This window comes from Ornithodoros turicata, unplaced genomic scaffold, assembly GCF_037126465.1.
Source record: "Ornithodoros turicata isolate Travis unplaced genomic scaffold, ASM3712646v1 Chromosome25, whole genome shotgun sequence".
NCBI classification, from domain to species: domain Eukaryota; kingdom Metazoa; phylum Arthropoda; class Arachnida; order Ixodida; family Argasidae; genus Ornithodoros; species Ornithodoros turicata.
In genome coordinates, this window is record NW_026999346.1 from 816,280 (window position 1) to 831,716 (window position 15,437).

The 15,437-nt window shown below is 49.0% G+C and overlaps 2 protein-coding genes and 1 long non-coding RNA gene across 3 annotated transcripts; all 3 read right to left on the reverse strand.

Moving 5' to 3' along the window:
• Positions 1-670: 670 nt before the first annotated feature.
• LOC135373474 (uncharacterized) lies at positions 671-1,850 on the reverse strand. The gene is made up of 3 exons (XR_010416479.1): positions 1,347-1,850; positions 1,120-1,239; positions 671-793 (listed from the first exon to the last, which is right to left on the reverse strand). It is a non-coding gene; the product is annotated as an uncharacterized LOC135373474 (long non-coding RNA).
• Positions 1,851-4,795: 2,945 nt separating this feature from the next.
• On the reverse strand, positions 4,796-8,146 carry LOC135373443 (uncharacterized). The gene has a single exon (XM_064606644.1). It carries the CDS (start codon positions 8,144-8,146, stop codon positions 4,796-4,798), a length of 3,351 nt encoding a protein of 1,116 aa, XP_064462714.1.
• A 126-nt stretch (positions 8,147-8,272) lies between these two features.
• Positions 8,273-10,129, reverse strand: LOC135373444 (uncharacterized). The gene has a single exon (XM_064606645.1). The coding sequence runs from the start codon at positions 10,127-10,129 to the stop codon at positions 8,273-8,275; it is 1,857 nt and encodes a 618-aa protein (XP_064462715.1).
• Positions 10,130-15,437: the final 5,308 nt, after the last annotated feature.

The window sequence follows — 15,437 nt, forward strand, 5'->3', positions numbered from 1 at the left end:
ACAAGCGCTGATAACGCCACATCTCTCATCATGGGTTCCCATACACCAAGCGCCTTGACTATATCGAAGGTTCTATTGTCCAAGCGGTCTAGAGCAGACTTCAGTGCAGCTCTTTGGGACGTCGTCTTCGCTTCTGTTGCATTGTCTGCATGTATGGTGTCGTCGGTCACGTTGAGCTTATATACCTGTAAGCTCTAGTGAATGAGTGCTGCGTCAGTTCGGATTATGCATCTACAGCTTGTATACTCATAGGGATCACCGAGGGCGACAAGCCTGGGGTGTCTCCAGTGTAAGTTGTCCAGGAGCTTCTTCATCTCCAGATCTGCCGTTCCCTTTGCTGCCCTTTTGATGTCGTCTTTGGTCAGTGGTATATTTTTCAGCGTGTCAGGGAGTGGACTCCTTTTGTAGCCTCGTCCGCTAAATTTAGCAACCGCCTTTCGTCGGACTGACAACGGGGGTGCCCAAAAACTCGTCGACCGCTACGCTGTGGGGACTCCGAAACGCATGATGTGCGGCCTTTTTTGCGATGGGATAGCTTGTCAATATCCAATTCAATTATCATGAACTGCTTAGCAAATTTTCAAGTTCATTTCGTAAAAATTTACATAATCGAATTTAAGTTAGTTGGCATTCACATCAAGGGGTTGCTTCACCTTCTTTGGCGGCAAGGGTCAACCTTGGGCAGTCTTTTCACTCTCCAGAAGCTGCACTAGGGTATAGTGCAGAGGTAGGTGTTAGCGTGCGGGGCACGTTCCCCAAGTTGGGCTCCATGGTGGGCGACACGCCTGCTGCACTGAACAATAATATCTTCTTACATGGATAACCACCACTCTAAAAAAACTGATCGGCGCCTAAAACGGAGCCGCACCGAGAGACCTGAACCGAATCTGCTTGATCTGTCTCCAGACCCTTGGTTTCCGAAGTTCCTAATAATTCAGTCTAAGGAAGAGGGAAAGCCACTTGCTAAAATTTCTCCTTTTGTTGTGGCGAAGGAACTCGAAAAAGTAATCGGTAAATCTTACAACGCAAGAAAACTGAATGCAGGGGATATCCAGGTCGAAGTACAGAACAAACATCAAAGCACGGCACTACAGACACTGTCAAACATCGGGAACATACCTGTAAATGTTAACGTACACCGCACACTGAACATAACCAAAGGTGTAATATCAGAAGATGAACTCATCGAATGCACAGAATCTGAGATTGAAGATGGACTGAGTGAGCAGGGCGTGGTCTCTGCAAAACGGATCATTATGAGGAGGGATGGTAAGGAAATCCCAACCAAGCACATTATTCTTTCTTTTCAACTACATGCGTTACCTTCTAATATAAAGGCTGGTTACCTCAGTTGCAATGTCAGACCATACATTCCAAACCCAAGACGTTGTTTCAAGTGCCAGCATTTTGGGCACAGTTCGCTTGTCTGCCGCGGACACTCCACCTGCCCAAAGTGCTCTGGCAAAGACCATTCGCCAGAGACTTGCAGCAATGAGTACCGTTGTGCCAACTGCCAGGGCAACCACCCGGTGTACTCTCGATCGTGTCCACGTTGGAAAGAAGAAAAAGAAATCATAAAGATCAAAACCGTACAAAACATTCCTTACAGAGCTGCAAAGACACAATACGAATTTCAAATGAAAGGATCTTTCTCCGAAGTGGTGCGCAGGGGAGTGGCACCACCAAGGAAATCTGTGGAAACTCAAACCTGCTCGCAGGTCTCTGAGTTCCCACCCTACACTCCCCAACAGGAGGCTGGAGACACTCAGGTGACTCCTGCAGTTACGGAGGCCAGCCGTTCAACTGGCCACAAAGAAACAGCCATGGCCTCCTCTAAGGTCGATGGCACACAATCAGTTTGGGACGGGGTCATAAAAACCCCTTCCCAAAGAGGCACCCAAAGTATGGAGGTCGATGATGATGACTGCATGTCGCAGAAGTCATCGTCGAGCCTCCCCAGCATTCCTTCACAACGGAAGGAAAAACGAGAAAAAGGACGAGGAAGGGGTTTCAAAGGGAATGAGCAACAGAAACAACCCCCGCGAAGGGTCCAACCCCCCTAAATGGTACAAGTCCTTTCTAGTCGTTGTCACCAAGTGCTGCGCTTTCTTTTCCTCCTTTTTAGTGTGACCGTTATGAACCACTTCCTCCAGTGGAACTGCCGTGGTTTACTTTCTAACTTAGACGACATTAACGATCTCTTCGACAAGTACAATGCAGCATGTTTCTGCCTCCAAGAAACATACTTAAACACACACACACCAAATCCAATTCGTAGACACAATGTATTTCGAAGAGATCGAACAGACGCCACTCGCGCATCTGGTGGCGTGGCTGTCGTCACACGAGGAACTGTTCCGTCCAAAGAAGTCCACTTAGTTACAGACTTGGAAGCCGTAGCCGTGCAGATGTGTCTGGACAGAATTGTCACTATCTGCTCGGTCTATTTGCCACCATCAGGAAGTTTTGCACAGAGGGATATAGAACACTTAATCAGCCAACTTCCAACTCCATTTATACTCTTAGGCGACTTTAACGCCCACAATCCGCTTTGGGGCAGTGCAAGAACCGACGGCCGAGGGAAAATGTTGGAAAGGGTCTTGTTATCAACCTCCATCTGTCTTTTAAATACAGGAGCACCTACGTACGTCCACTGTTCAAGTCAGTCTTTTTCGGTCTTAGATTTATCGCTTTGCAGTCCATCTCTATATCAAAATATAGAATGGAGTGTGGAAGAAAACCCACTTGGGAGTGATCACTTTCCAGTGGTCCTCAAATATATGTGTGCAGTCAATAGTCTGACAGCATGCCGCCCTAGATGGAAGCTCCAACATGCTGACTGGAATGCTTTCTCTAAAAAATGTGACCTGTCGTTAATCCCTGTGGAGAGGATGACGATTGAAGAGGCCAACAATGTAATTACCAACGTCATCCTCGATGCAGCAACACAATCCATTCCCCAGACTTCCGGTCGTCTACCGAAACGACCGAAGCCATGGTGGAACAGCGAGTGCAAGGAAACTCGTAAACTTCAAAATCGTGCGTGGGGTACATTTCGGAGGTACCCCACATCACAAAATCTTCTTTTGTTTAAAAAGGCGAGAGCCAAGGCCAGATGGACGCGGAAACAAGCAAAGCGGTCATCTTGGCACAACTTCGTGTCTTCCCTATCTCACAGTACCCCATCCAAAGTGGTGTGGGACAGACTTGGCAAAATCAGAGGAGAACACCGCAGTTATACAATCCCTCTTTTAGAAGTCAATGGGCAGGTGTGCGGAAACCTACAAGAACAGGCGGATGCGCTCGGACAACATTTTGAACGCATCTCTGATTCATCCCATTACAGTCCCGAATTTCTTAGAGTAAAAACAAACGCTGAGAAACGAAAAATTCCAATGAGTGGTGGCGATGAGTACGTATACAATCAGCCGTTCACGATGGTGGAGCTTCAGCGATCTCTATTCGCTGCTAAAGCCACTGCCCCGGGCCCAGACAGAGTAACCTACTCCATGCTGTGCCACTTGTCCGATGACTCAAAAAAATTGTTGCTCCTTTTCTTTAACCGCGTTTGGGCAGAGGGAACATTACCATTATTATGGAAGACTGCGACTGTCATTCCCCTTCTCAAGCCAAGAAAGGAAGCATCGAACCCAGCCAGTTACAGACCTATCGCCCTTACGAGTTGTATTGGGAAGACATTTGAGCGAATGGTCAATAACCGGCTGGTTCATCATTTGGAAGAAAATAATTACCTTTCTGAATTTCAATGTGGTTTTCGAACGGGGTGCTCCACTATGGATCACCTTGTTCGGCTAGAAACCACAATCCGTGAAGCCTTTGTCAGAAGACAACATTGCCTATCCGTTTTCTTTGATTTAGAGAAAGCGTATGACACTGCGTGGCGACACGGTATTCTGCAGGATCTTTACTCCTTTGGCGTGGAGGGCAGACTCCTTAGATGCATTTCAAACTTCCTCCAGCACAGATCCTTTAGAGTGCGATTGGGAACCACTCTATCCCGCCCCTTCGTACAAGAGAATGGTGTCCCGCAGGGATCCGTTCTCAGTGTTGTCTTATTTATTGTGAAAATCAACTCTGTGACCAATGTCATCCCACGCTCCATATCTTTCTCCTTGTACGTGGATGACATTCAAATATCTTGTTGCTCCGCGAACCTGTCAATATGCGAACGACAGATGCAGGTAGCCATCAATAATATGGCCAAGTGGTCTTCATCAAATGGATTTAAATTTTCAGCTGAGAAAACTGTGTGTGTCCATTTCTCTAGGATTAGAGGACTCTTTTCACCACCTACACTGCAGCTTAACCGACGAGATATCCTTGTTCAACCAGAAGCCGAATTTCTTGGCATCACTTTCGACTCGAAGCTGACCTTCAAGGCTCATGTCCAAAACCTAAAGATAAAGTGTGTCAAATCATTAAACATTCTAAAAATAATTTCTCACAGATCTTGGGGTGCAGACCAGGAGACACTGCACAAAGTGTATACTGCATGTATTCGCTCGAAACTTGATTATGGTGTTAAATTACCTTGAGCGGGAACGGCGTTGTATCCACAAGAATGCCCCAAGTTAGCCCCGAAAAGATAGGCCAGAGAGACTCAGTCTAAAAAACTACTTGGAGCTTTACTCCTACGTGTCACACAACCCAACAAGAGAGTAAGAAAGTGAAGAAGTCATTCGATGTCACGTGGTTCATGATATCGCTTCAACGTCGTCGTCCAATGATAGTCCCTTTTAAACATATTTACACATCCTCCCCCGCCGAATGAAATTCATCCCAGCAATGCTTCAAGGGGGTATAGTAGCTGTACCGGTCTTCTTGTCACGTTCCCCGTTGGCAGCTTTATGGTACATGCTCGGACTTTGTCATCCCTTCCCTTGTGTAGCGTCACAACCCGCACGGTTTTCCAAAGATTGCGTGGAACCTTGTCTTCATGCAGTAAGGCAAGATCTCCTTCCTTCAGCGAATGGTACCCCACGGGCTTAGAGACGTGGGCAGACCTCAGATGTAGCAGATATTCTCTGTGCCACCTTCTCCAGAAATGATCAGCTATTCTCTGGCGGTGACACCATCGACGGGAAAGGTCGGTCGCAGATGATGACGGCTGTTGATGTTCACCACTCGGAAGTGCGATGAGTCGTCGACCAATCAGCAGGTGAGCAGGCGTCAACGCGGCAGGCTCGTCAGGTGATGCGTGTAAGTACGTAAGCGGGCGAGAATTTATCGACGCTTCGGCGTCCTGCAGCACAGTCATCATCTCTTCGAACGTTAAAGACTGTCGTCCAAGTACCTTTCGGAGACACTGCTTCGTCGTACGCACTAGCCTTTCCCACCAGCCGCCCCACCACGCTGCCCTCTCAACGATGAATTTCCACTTTATTTGGTGGGAGGCGAAATAATCCTGGATCTCGCTCTGTCGCACAGCCGTCTGCAACTTCTGAATATCCCGGCACGCTTTCTTGAAGGTCAATGCATTGTCCGAGTACACAGTATTCGGTAATCCTCGTCGGGAAACGAAACGGCGAAACGCCATGAGAAATGAGCGTGCTGTAAGATCCGAAACGAGTTCGAAGTGCACGGCCCGCGTTGTTGCGCACGTAAAAAGCGCAATGTACGACTTTGACGAGCCGCGCTCGGATCGCACCATCACAGGCCCAGCAAAGTCCACTCCCACTACTTCGAAGGGCTGGTTGGGAGTAATTCTGTCAGATGGCAGTGGAGCAGTGGGAGCTGAAGCTGCCTTGACCCGATTACGCGAGCAGGTGATGCATCGGAATATGAGCGCTTTTGTTAGTTGTCGGCCTTGTGGAATCCACCAGCGCTCTCTTACTTCGTTCAATGTGTCTTGCAAGCCTCCGTGCAGTGTTCTGTGATGAGCACGTTCCACAACAAGTTTCGTGTAGTGATGCGCGCGGGGAAGTATGATTGGACATTTCACGTCCTCTCCATCTGCTCCGCACTGCAGTCTCGTCCGTAAGCGTATGATGCCGTTGTCGTCCAGGTACGGTCGCAGATTGGTCAACTTTGAATCAGGTGCCACTGGATGACCCATCTGTAGCAGATTAACCTCCTCGGCGAAATGCTCCGCCTGTGCCTGCTTTACCCAAAGGTTATCCGCGTCGTTGAGCTCCTTGACCGTTAGAGTGCCGACAGTTCGACCGTTACGGCATCGCACGTTACGCTCGAAGCGTAGGACCCAAGCGGTAACTCTTGTCAGTCTCCGGTGGCTGCTGTATTTCTCTGCATCCATGATTGCCGAATTCGATGACACCGAGACTTGCAGGATGCTAGATTTGAAACTCCTCTCGTCGTTTGTCATGTCGTCCCATTCGACGTCGCTGTTTGGCCAACTTGACGAGTCGAGATGAAGCCAAGCGGGTCCCTGCCACCAGGTGCTGCTATCCACCAGTGCCCTCGCGGGCATGCCTCTAGTAAGACAATCGGCAGGGTTGTCCGTCCCCGGACAATGTTTCCATCTTCGGTGATCGGTCTTTTGCTGAATTTCCTCAACGCGGTTGCTCACGAACTGCTTCCATTCACTCGGGGGTCTTCTTATCCACCAAAGCGCAATCATTGAGTCCGACCATAGGAAGTAGTCAAAATCCAATCCTGTGCAGGTCCGCCTAAGGTAGTTCAACATTCTCGAGCCGATCAACGCAGCCATTAGTTCCAGGCGAGGCAGGGTCAACTTTTTAAGGGGGGCTACTCGAGATTTAGAGAGAACAATTGTTGATGTCACAGTTCCGTCTTTGTTCTCAACTCGAAGATACGCTACAGCCCCGTAGCCCTTGGGACTTGCGTCACAAAATATGTGGAGTTGCGGATTTCTGTGACCGCTTGGCAGGAAGCAACGGTCCACGCTGACCTTTGTCAGTTCCGGAATTTCGCTGCACCATTCGTTCCAGAGTTTTTGCTTGTCTTCTGACATAGGTGAATCCCACTCATTCTCCTCAACCCACAAAGCTTGGAACAGCATTTTTGCTCGCACGGTGAACGGATTAAGGAATCCGAGAGGGTCGTAAATCCTGGCTGCAGCTTGCAGTACGTTGCGTTTGGTGCCTGTGAGGCGATCGACGTAGTTGAGGATTGAGTCTAAACTACACGAAAGTGTATCCTCGCTTTTGTCCCACACCGTCCCAAGCACCTTTGTCGTCTTGCAGTCACTGTTCGGGACAACCCCCTCCTCTGGAGCAAAAACATCTCGAAGAGTTGCACAGTTAGAAGCCCACTTGCATAGGCGCATTTTCGCTTTCTCAGTGATGTCGTTTGCTTCCCTGTAGAGCTTAATTGCTGACTCCACGTCCGCTGCTCCGGTCAGAAGGTCGTCAACATAGAATGATGAGGCTAGGACCTCAGCCGTCTCCTGCAGACCACCGGTGACGCAGTTGAAATGGTACAGTAGCGTTGCCGCGAGCAGGAATGGACTAGCCGATGTGCCGAAAGGTACACGCTGCATCCGCCATTCCACAATATTCGTACTGAGGGTTAAGTTCTTCCGCTGCGGCACATGGTCAAACCATAAGAAACGCAAGGCATCCCTGTCGCGTTCGTCAACGCTGATCTGCAGAAAAGCCTTTTCTATGTCCGCAGTAATTCCAATTGAGTGCATTCTGAAGCGGATCAATACGTCCAACAAGTCTGGTTGCACCTTTGGCCCCTTTTCTAGGTGGTCGTTGAGAGATGTACAAGAGCCAGAATGCGATGACGCGTCAAAGACGACCCGCATTTTCGTTGACGTTGACTGAGGTCGGATGACCTCACGATGGGGCATGTAGTACACGCGTTTGGATGGCTTCGACCCAGATGCAGGCACTGGTTCAGCATGGCCGCTCAGCAGATAGGCTCGAATATTTTTGTCGTACTCCGTAATCAGCTCGTCATCATGTGCCAGCCGATTTACCAACCGCCTCAGTCTTTTCTCCGCAATATCGCGATTGTCACGCAAGGGGACGTCGATGTGCTTCCAGGGGAGGCACACCTCATAACGCCCGTTGGCAATCTTTATGTTACGCTGAAACTCTGCCAGTACTTCATTACCCGCAGCCGTTGGTGAGGGGTTTTCGTTGATGCCTGTGTTTTCGACCTCCCAAATTCGCCGTATCTCTTCGTCTTGTATGGTCATGCAGTTAACGTTTGTCCTCAGCACTATGAGGCTGTCAGATTGCCGTGCGATGAGAGACTTCGTAGCACTTGGGCCCTGGAAGGTCCAACCCAACTTAGTCTTTACCGCAACCAGTTCTTGCTGTCTTCAATAGCAGCGGATTTCTCCTGAGATTAGTTTTGACACTTGATCAGATCCGACTAGCAGACTGATGCCACTGACTTGAGGGATGCCAGGAAAAGCAACAATGTCGGCGATCTGCTCCCCGCAGTCCCCCAGTTCCACCACATGTTCACTGTCAACTGGTGATTCTTCGATGTCTTTACAAATCAGAGGTACAACGATGGCCGCAAGAGTAATCTCTTCATTACCGTACTGGCTCCTAACAGTCACCTCCACCACGCTCCGCTTGATAGGCGTGCAGTCCGATCCCGAGGCGAACGTATGGATGCCGATCACCACTTGTGCCACCTCCTTCAAACCAAGTTCTTGGGCGAGGTCCTCGCGGATGAACGTCCTGGAACTTCCACTGTCCACGATACCTCGAATGTACAGGCACCTGTAGTTCGCCACTGCCCATGCGCGAAATGTTTGTAGGAGGACAGTGCTCAGATGGGAGACCGCTGTCATTAGCCCAGGAGCTTCTAACGTGTGCGAAGCGTTCGTGGCCTGTCCGCCTTCGATCGGTTTGGGCTTCCAGTTAGGGTCGCACATAGTGTCCACGTGCCGACCACCGCATTTTGAGCATTTTCCCCTGAACCGACACTCTTTAGAACTGTGGTAGCTTTTCGTACATCGAAAGCAGCGTCGGTTCTTAGCGAGAGCCTTCTTTTTATCCTCCAATGGTACGTCAGCCTTGCATGTCTCCGTTGTGTGAGATTTTTCATTACAGAAGATGCAGCTTAGTAGACCCGCCGTTGTCCGGCTGTGCAAAGCAAGGGCCGACGGCGTACCAGCATGACCCTTGGTAGTGGTCGCCCGCTGTTTGCGCTGCTTGTCGTCCAGCTGGACACATAATCCACTTTTCTCTCTGCTTTCAACCTCTTTCTTCAAGAATCCAAGAAGCTTGTTCAGCTCTTCCGAACAGGCTGAAGAGGCCGCGTTTTCATCTTCGGAGGCAGGGGACTGGTCGTTTGCTGCAGGAGATGATGTCTCGCCTTGGGCATGTCCACGGTAATAATCTAGTCGAAGGTCGGGTGGCAGTGCAGCCAGCAATATCTCAGTCATCATTGACGAATATGTTACAGTTGGGACTCCCAATGAGCGAAGTCCACAGGTATTCGTTTGTACGTAGTCGTAGAGCCTCCGCAGAGCCGCCGTGTCCATTGAAGATCTGACACGTGGGAGCGTCCTCAGTTTCTCTAAGTATTGCCTCTCGAGCCTTCCTTTATCTCCGAAACGTTGCGTGAGCAGGGCAATCGCGTCGTCATAGGCCGCCTCAGTAGTTTGGAGCCCTGACAGGGCTGCAGCAGCCGGTCCCAGAAGCAATGAACGAAGGTAGTGAAACTTGTCACGTTTACTTAGCTTCCTGTTTTCGTGTATGTTTGCCTTGTATTGCTCCCAGAAGGGCTGCCATTCTGCAAGATCGCCACGAAACTTCATGAGCTGCAGGCGTTGTAGCTTGACGCCAGAGCCAGACGGTGCCGTTAGGGACCCAATCGTTGTCGGTACCGCTGGTGGAGAGTCCGATGTCGTCGCTACTTGAAGCTGTTCGTAGGTCCGAGTTAACTTGGCAATATACTCTGTGATCTTTTCTTCATACTGTAGCACAGATGCATAATCCGTGTCGAAGTCTTCAGCGGGAGTGTGCTCCTCAACTTCACGATCTAGCGCATAGAGTTCCTTGCTGCATTGAATCAGCTTCTCCAGGAGAACGTGAATAGCCAGCGCTGTAGTGTTGTGGTCCTGAAGTGCCGCAGCAGCATCGTTTGTAAGCTTCGTGACTTGCGCTCTCCTTGCTCCACGCTTGCTCCTAAGCCTCTCCGGATCGTTCGTATTAGGCATGACTGAAGGGCTCGTTCGATGCTGTGGATTTCCTTGTTCTCCGTATCCCGGGTTTCGGCACCACTTTGTTAAATTACCTTGAGCGGGAACGGCGTTGTATCCACAAGAATGCCCCAAGTTAGCCCCGAAAAGATAGGCCAGAGAGACTCAGTCTAAAAAACTACTTGGAGCTTTACTCCTACGTGTCACACAACCCAACAAGAGAGTAAGAAAGTGAAGAAGTCATTCGATGTCACGTGGTTCATGATATCGCTTCAACGTCGTCGTCCAATGATAGTCCCTTTTAAACATATTTACACAATGGGTCCTTTGTCTACGGCTCTGCTCGCGAGTCGGTGTTGAAAGCCCTGGACCCTGTCCATCACCAGGGGCTCAGGCTCGTGCTTGGCGCCTTCCGAACGTCTCCAGTACAGAGTCTATACGTTGAATCAAAGGAATGCTCCTTGAAAAGACGGCGTTCTTACCTCGGTACGTCGTACGCACTTAGAATACATAGTCAACCCCAAAATCCAGCCTCGACTTGCGTCAAGCACACACGCTTTAAACAGCTGTTTATTAACAAGCCCTCTGTGGTCCCTCCATTCTCCTTGCGAATTGCATCGGAGTTTGATTGCCACGGTTTCACGTCCTGTGACCTACAAGTTGTAGAGTGTAGCAGAAAGCTCCCACCCTGGGAACCACCTCCAAGGTCTGACACCTCTTTGTCAAAATACAAGAAACAAGACAGTGCCTCATCAGTACTTCAACAAGAGTTTGCACACTTGAAAGGCAGCTTTGATACCCATACTGAGATTTACACAGATGGGTCCAAGTCTAGTGCAGGAGTGACTTGTGCCATGATTTGTGGCGCGCACACAAGGTCTCATCGTATAAAAACATTTGCATCAATTTTTACTGCCGAGGTTTACGCCATTATCTTGGCTCTCAACTACATCCTTCAAGATTCCATAAAGTCCTCTGTTATATATACAGACTCCTTGAGTTCCATTAACGCAATTTGTAGTCAGCACTCAACAAAGAACTTTCTTGTGCAGCGAGCAAGATCTTTAGCCAGTTTGGTAAGGACAAAGGGGTACTCCCTTATCTTGTGCTGGGTGCCCAGCCACGTAGGCATCAAAGGCAATGAGTTAGCAGATAAAGCAGCTGCAGCTGCTCTCCCAAATGACATCACACCTTTTGAGATGTCCGTGCAAGACATGAGATCGGCACTCAAGAAATCACTGCACAGAATATGGCAAGCCTTTTGGAACACACAAACAAATAACAAGCTCCACTTAATTAAACCTCAAATTCAGGATACAGGAGACCGGCTGGAAAACCGCCTGTTGTGCACTGTACGGGCAAGGTTACGTATAGGCCATACGTACCTTACACACGGTTTCTTACTTCGGGGAGAGGAGCCACCTCAGTGTGCGCACTGTGGTCAGCTCCTGTCTGTTGTACACATACTCATCACATGCACACATCATGAAATCCATCGCAAACATCACTTCAAGGAATTTTATAAATACTTCTTACCTCTTCACCCAGCCCTATTGCTTGGTGAGGAGGCTCTCGTCCCTTTTACAAGCGTCTTTGATTTCCTGAGAGACGTTGGCCTTATTAGCCTTTTGTAGTCGCAGAGTAATGTTTTACACGTATACGTTCATCTTTTATTAGTCATCATGTTTACTCTTAAATAACCATAACATCACCACTGTCTCAATCATACCTCAGTTTGTGGCGCATTATGATCTTTGTTGTCAATGCGCCATTAAACTCCAATCATCATCATCATCATCAACATCAAGGGGTTGCAAAAACCGAGTCAGAACAAATGACGTTGACTGCATGATTGTAGGTGGCATAGCTTTCTTTCTTATATAATTCAATGACACGTTTTATGGGACACCCTTTCGAACTCCTGACGGACATAATAATTTCAATTACGCTGGGGAACGAACGTTGTCTTTAGGGCATTCTGCGTTTCAAGACCGATTTCGCATAACATGGAGCTGCCTGCTCAAAGAAGATCCATGCAACAACCATCCTGTCCACCAACAAAGCCCACATCCAACATGTGATAATCTAACACTCTCCAATTCGTAAGAGTAAGGGAGAACAAAGAATGAATGCGGGGCGAATGTCAGTTTCTGAGACTCACCGAAGCTGAGTGCTGTCACGAAGCTGACTTAGTGCTGCCGCAGAATGGACGGTGGAAGAATGGCGATGAACTGGAGCACATCTGCTTGCCCTTTAATTGCTCACAACACTGCATCGGGCAGCCCTCTGCAGCCTCATGTCTTGAACACGTCATAACTACAGGCTCGACTTTCTTGAGTAGTTTTGCCCTGCTACGTGTTTGTAAGAATAGCTGTCGCACGAAATGAGGGTAACCGAAACCATAAAACACACACATGCACACACACGCACACACACATACACACACAAAAACAGAGAAACCTCACATCTTGTGGTTACCTGAGGTCGTATGCCCTCACCGTGAATTTGTTCACGCAGTAGTTACATGACTGCCACTCATGAACAAAAATTGTATCTAGAGCACACCCTTCTATCTCCATTGCCTACACTAGCAACCTCTCAGAACCACCAAGCTGTCTCTAAGTCAGCTGAACACTCGCCTCATGCTATGTCAAAAGTACTTGGTTGTTGGCCAAATCCAGCCGTGCCTGCCCTACCCTATCCGCTCTGCCCTGAGGTCAGTTCTAAACTTATTGGACAGCATAGGAGTTGGGTCCTCACTCTGAGGCGTCTCATTATTCCGTTTCACCACATTACCGCCAGCAATGTGGTAGAATATCGCTTCTCGCGATGATATTCCCCCATCATCATCAGGTAGAGGGAATCACGTCTTTCTTTATTATTTTTTTTTTTGTCGTGGCAGGATAATATAGCTTTCATGTGTAGAAATTTTTGTTTTCGTGTCACATTCTGAACACAACGGAGTAGTACTTGCTCATTTTCCGAGTTCTTCTCAAACAACACTGGCTGTTTGCCACATATTCAGCGTCCTACTAACTAACACAGGACTAATAAATAACAAAAGTGTCGTTATCACAACACAACCGGATATGTAGACTGACCCAGCTTACATGGAAATTTTCTCATGAGTTAATAATAATAATAATAATAATTCAATTCAGTTCATTTATCGCATCTTTGGCAAGTTACAAAGTAATAATAGCGACCCTGCCTAAGCCTGGAGGCTCGTGACGCAAGGCGGCAGAAAATAATAACGACAAAGCCCCCAACATATGCTCGTAATCAGACATAAGTCTCAAAGAAAAGACCAGGGTAATACAACGAGGACGCTAGATTAAATCGCCATTTGAATAGCCGGTCAAACGCCAAGTGATGTCTCACACCTTCATACGTTTTCTACCGACACCAACATTCACTGAACTCAGTCTCAGCACCCGCTGTGCATTTTCCCCGGCTTACCCACAAGCTCTGACATTTGCCTAATTTAAGGCATTAGCGAATTAAGGCAAATTCCGGCACACGTTCCTGTGAATTCGGCCCACGTCGCACGATGCCCCCCGAGCAAAAGTTTCCTATGAACTCGTTCCACGTCCCACGACCCCCCCCCCCCCCCCCCCGAGCAACATTCCGCCGCACCCGCGGAGAAGTCGCCACTCGAGCAACCATGGACAATCGCAACGTGCATGGAACTTAGAAAACACCGCGCGTTCCTAGAAACAAACATTTCAATGGCATTGTAGAGGAGGTGGAGTTCTCCCACACATGTGCCGAAGGCGATGATGTAATGTACCAGAGGGCCGGGCGTACAGGGGAGCTCCGGGACGCCTAACTATACACTTTTGTCGTAACTGAATCATTATTCTTTTAAAGCGAGTATACCTTCCTTACCATTGTCTTGCCGCATTGTGGCCTACGTCGCTCGTGCGCAAGGAAAACCCGCATCATCATCATCATCATCATCATCATCATCCAGGACGTTGGCAATAGAACTGAAGCTGCTTCTGGTGGCGCGTGTCCTCAGCCAGGTGACTCTGTAGCAGGCCGTCGTGGACAATGTCGAAGATGGACACGCGCCTGGAGCACCCGCACCCGATGATGGTACGTCACGGAGATGCCATGACGGTGACCCATCTCAATGGCCGCGCCGGTGGAACTGAGGAGCGGGTGCTCCAGGCGCGTGTCCTCCATCTTCTCCGTTGTCCACGGCCTGCTGCAACCCCATCGTTCTCCACGAGCATCAACAAATCGAGTAATGTTGAGATTTGCACCAGAGAACAGTAATGAACTAGAAGGTGATAGGGAACAGATGAGTCTCATGTAGTCCACCAGTAGTCCGCATTACCAGTGTTATCGGAGCACGGCTGAGTGGATAAAAGCATCCGCTCATTGGTGGTAGGTCGAAGGTCGTGATGTAGATACGCAGGTGGTGGGTTGCAATCCTAACGCCGGCTGTGTTGTCTGAGGCTTTTCGGGAAGCTTTCCATACAGACGTCGGCAAAGTTCCCCCCTGGACTCGGCAAAAAACGCGTAGTAATCCGCTGTCCCCCACTCCTTCCTGGTGTCCCCTCTCCATCTGCCCGTGCCTGTACGTCGTTCGTAGCCAAAGTTCATTCGCGGCCCTAATACGGAATTAAAAAGCAAAACAAGAAGTGTTTGTCATTTGTTAAACCGAAAGATTTTGAGACTACTAACCATCGACTCAGTTGGAGGTGATGGTGAAAGGCCTCGTCGTTGTCGGCCTCGCGTATGTAGGCAACGTCACGACTGACGGGGAATGTGCGTCCTGGGCCGACTTCTAAGGGAACTGCGCCGGCATATGTCTGAAAGCGTCTGAGGAAAACCTAGGAAAAACCCCAGACTCAATTAAATGCAAGAGAGCATAGAAAGAGATGGAATGCAAAGACACGGTGGAGCTGACGGAACTGTTTGCCGTAGCCGGTCACGTTCCTTTAGGCAACGTCCTGACTCTCTCGCAGAGTGGGGGACCCCGCGTCCAGCTTCGACTTCGCACGGAACTGTGTCGACTTTTGTCTGTAAAGTGTCTGAAGAAAACTCAGGTAAACACCCAGGCAGCACAGCCGTGCTTGGATTCGAACACGGGTCGAAGAAGCAGTGCATTCGAAACCCAGGGATGTACAAATCACAGTATTGTGGATCGTCACTTTCTGAAACGCGTCTTCGTTTCGCGTGTCACGGAACAGCACGTCCTGGCAACAACTCCAGTATTCGCATGTCCTTCAAACACAAGCAAGCAATGTATTGTTGTCCACGTTTTCGGTGCTAAAAGCAAGCGACAAACGTACAGCACTGAAACCTTTTATTCGTC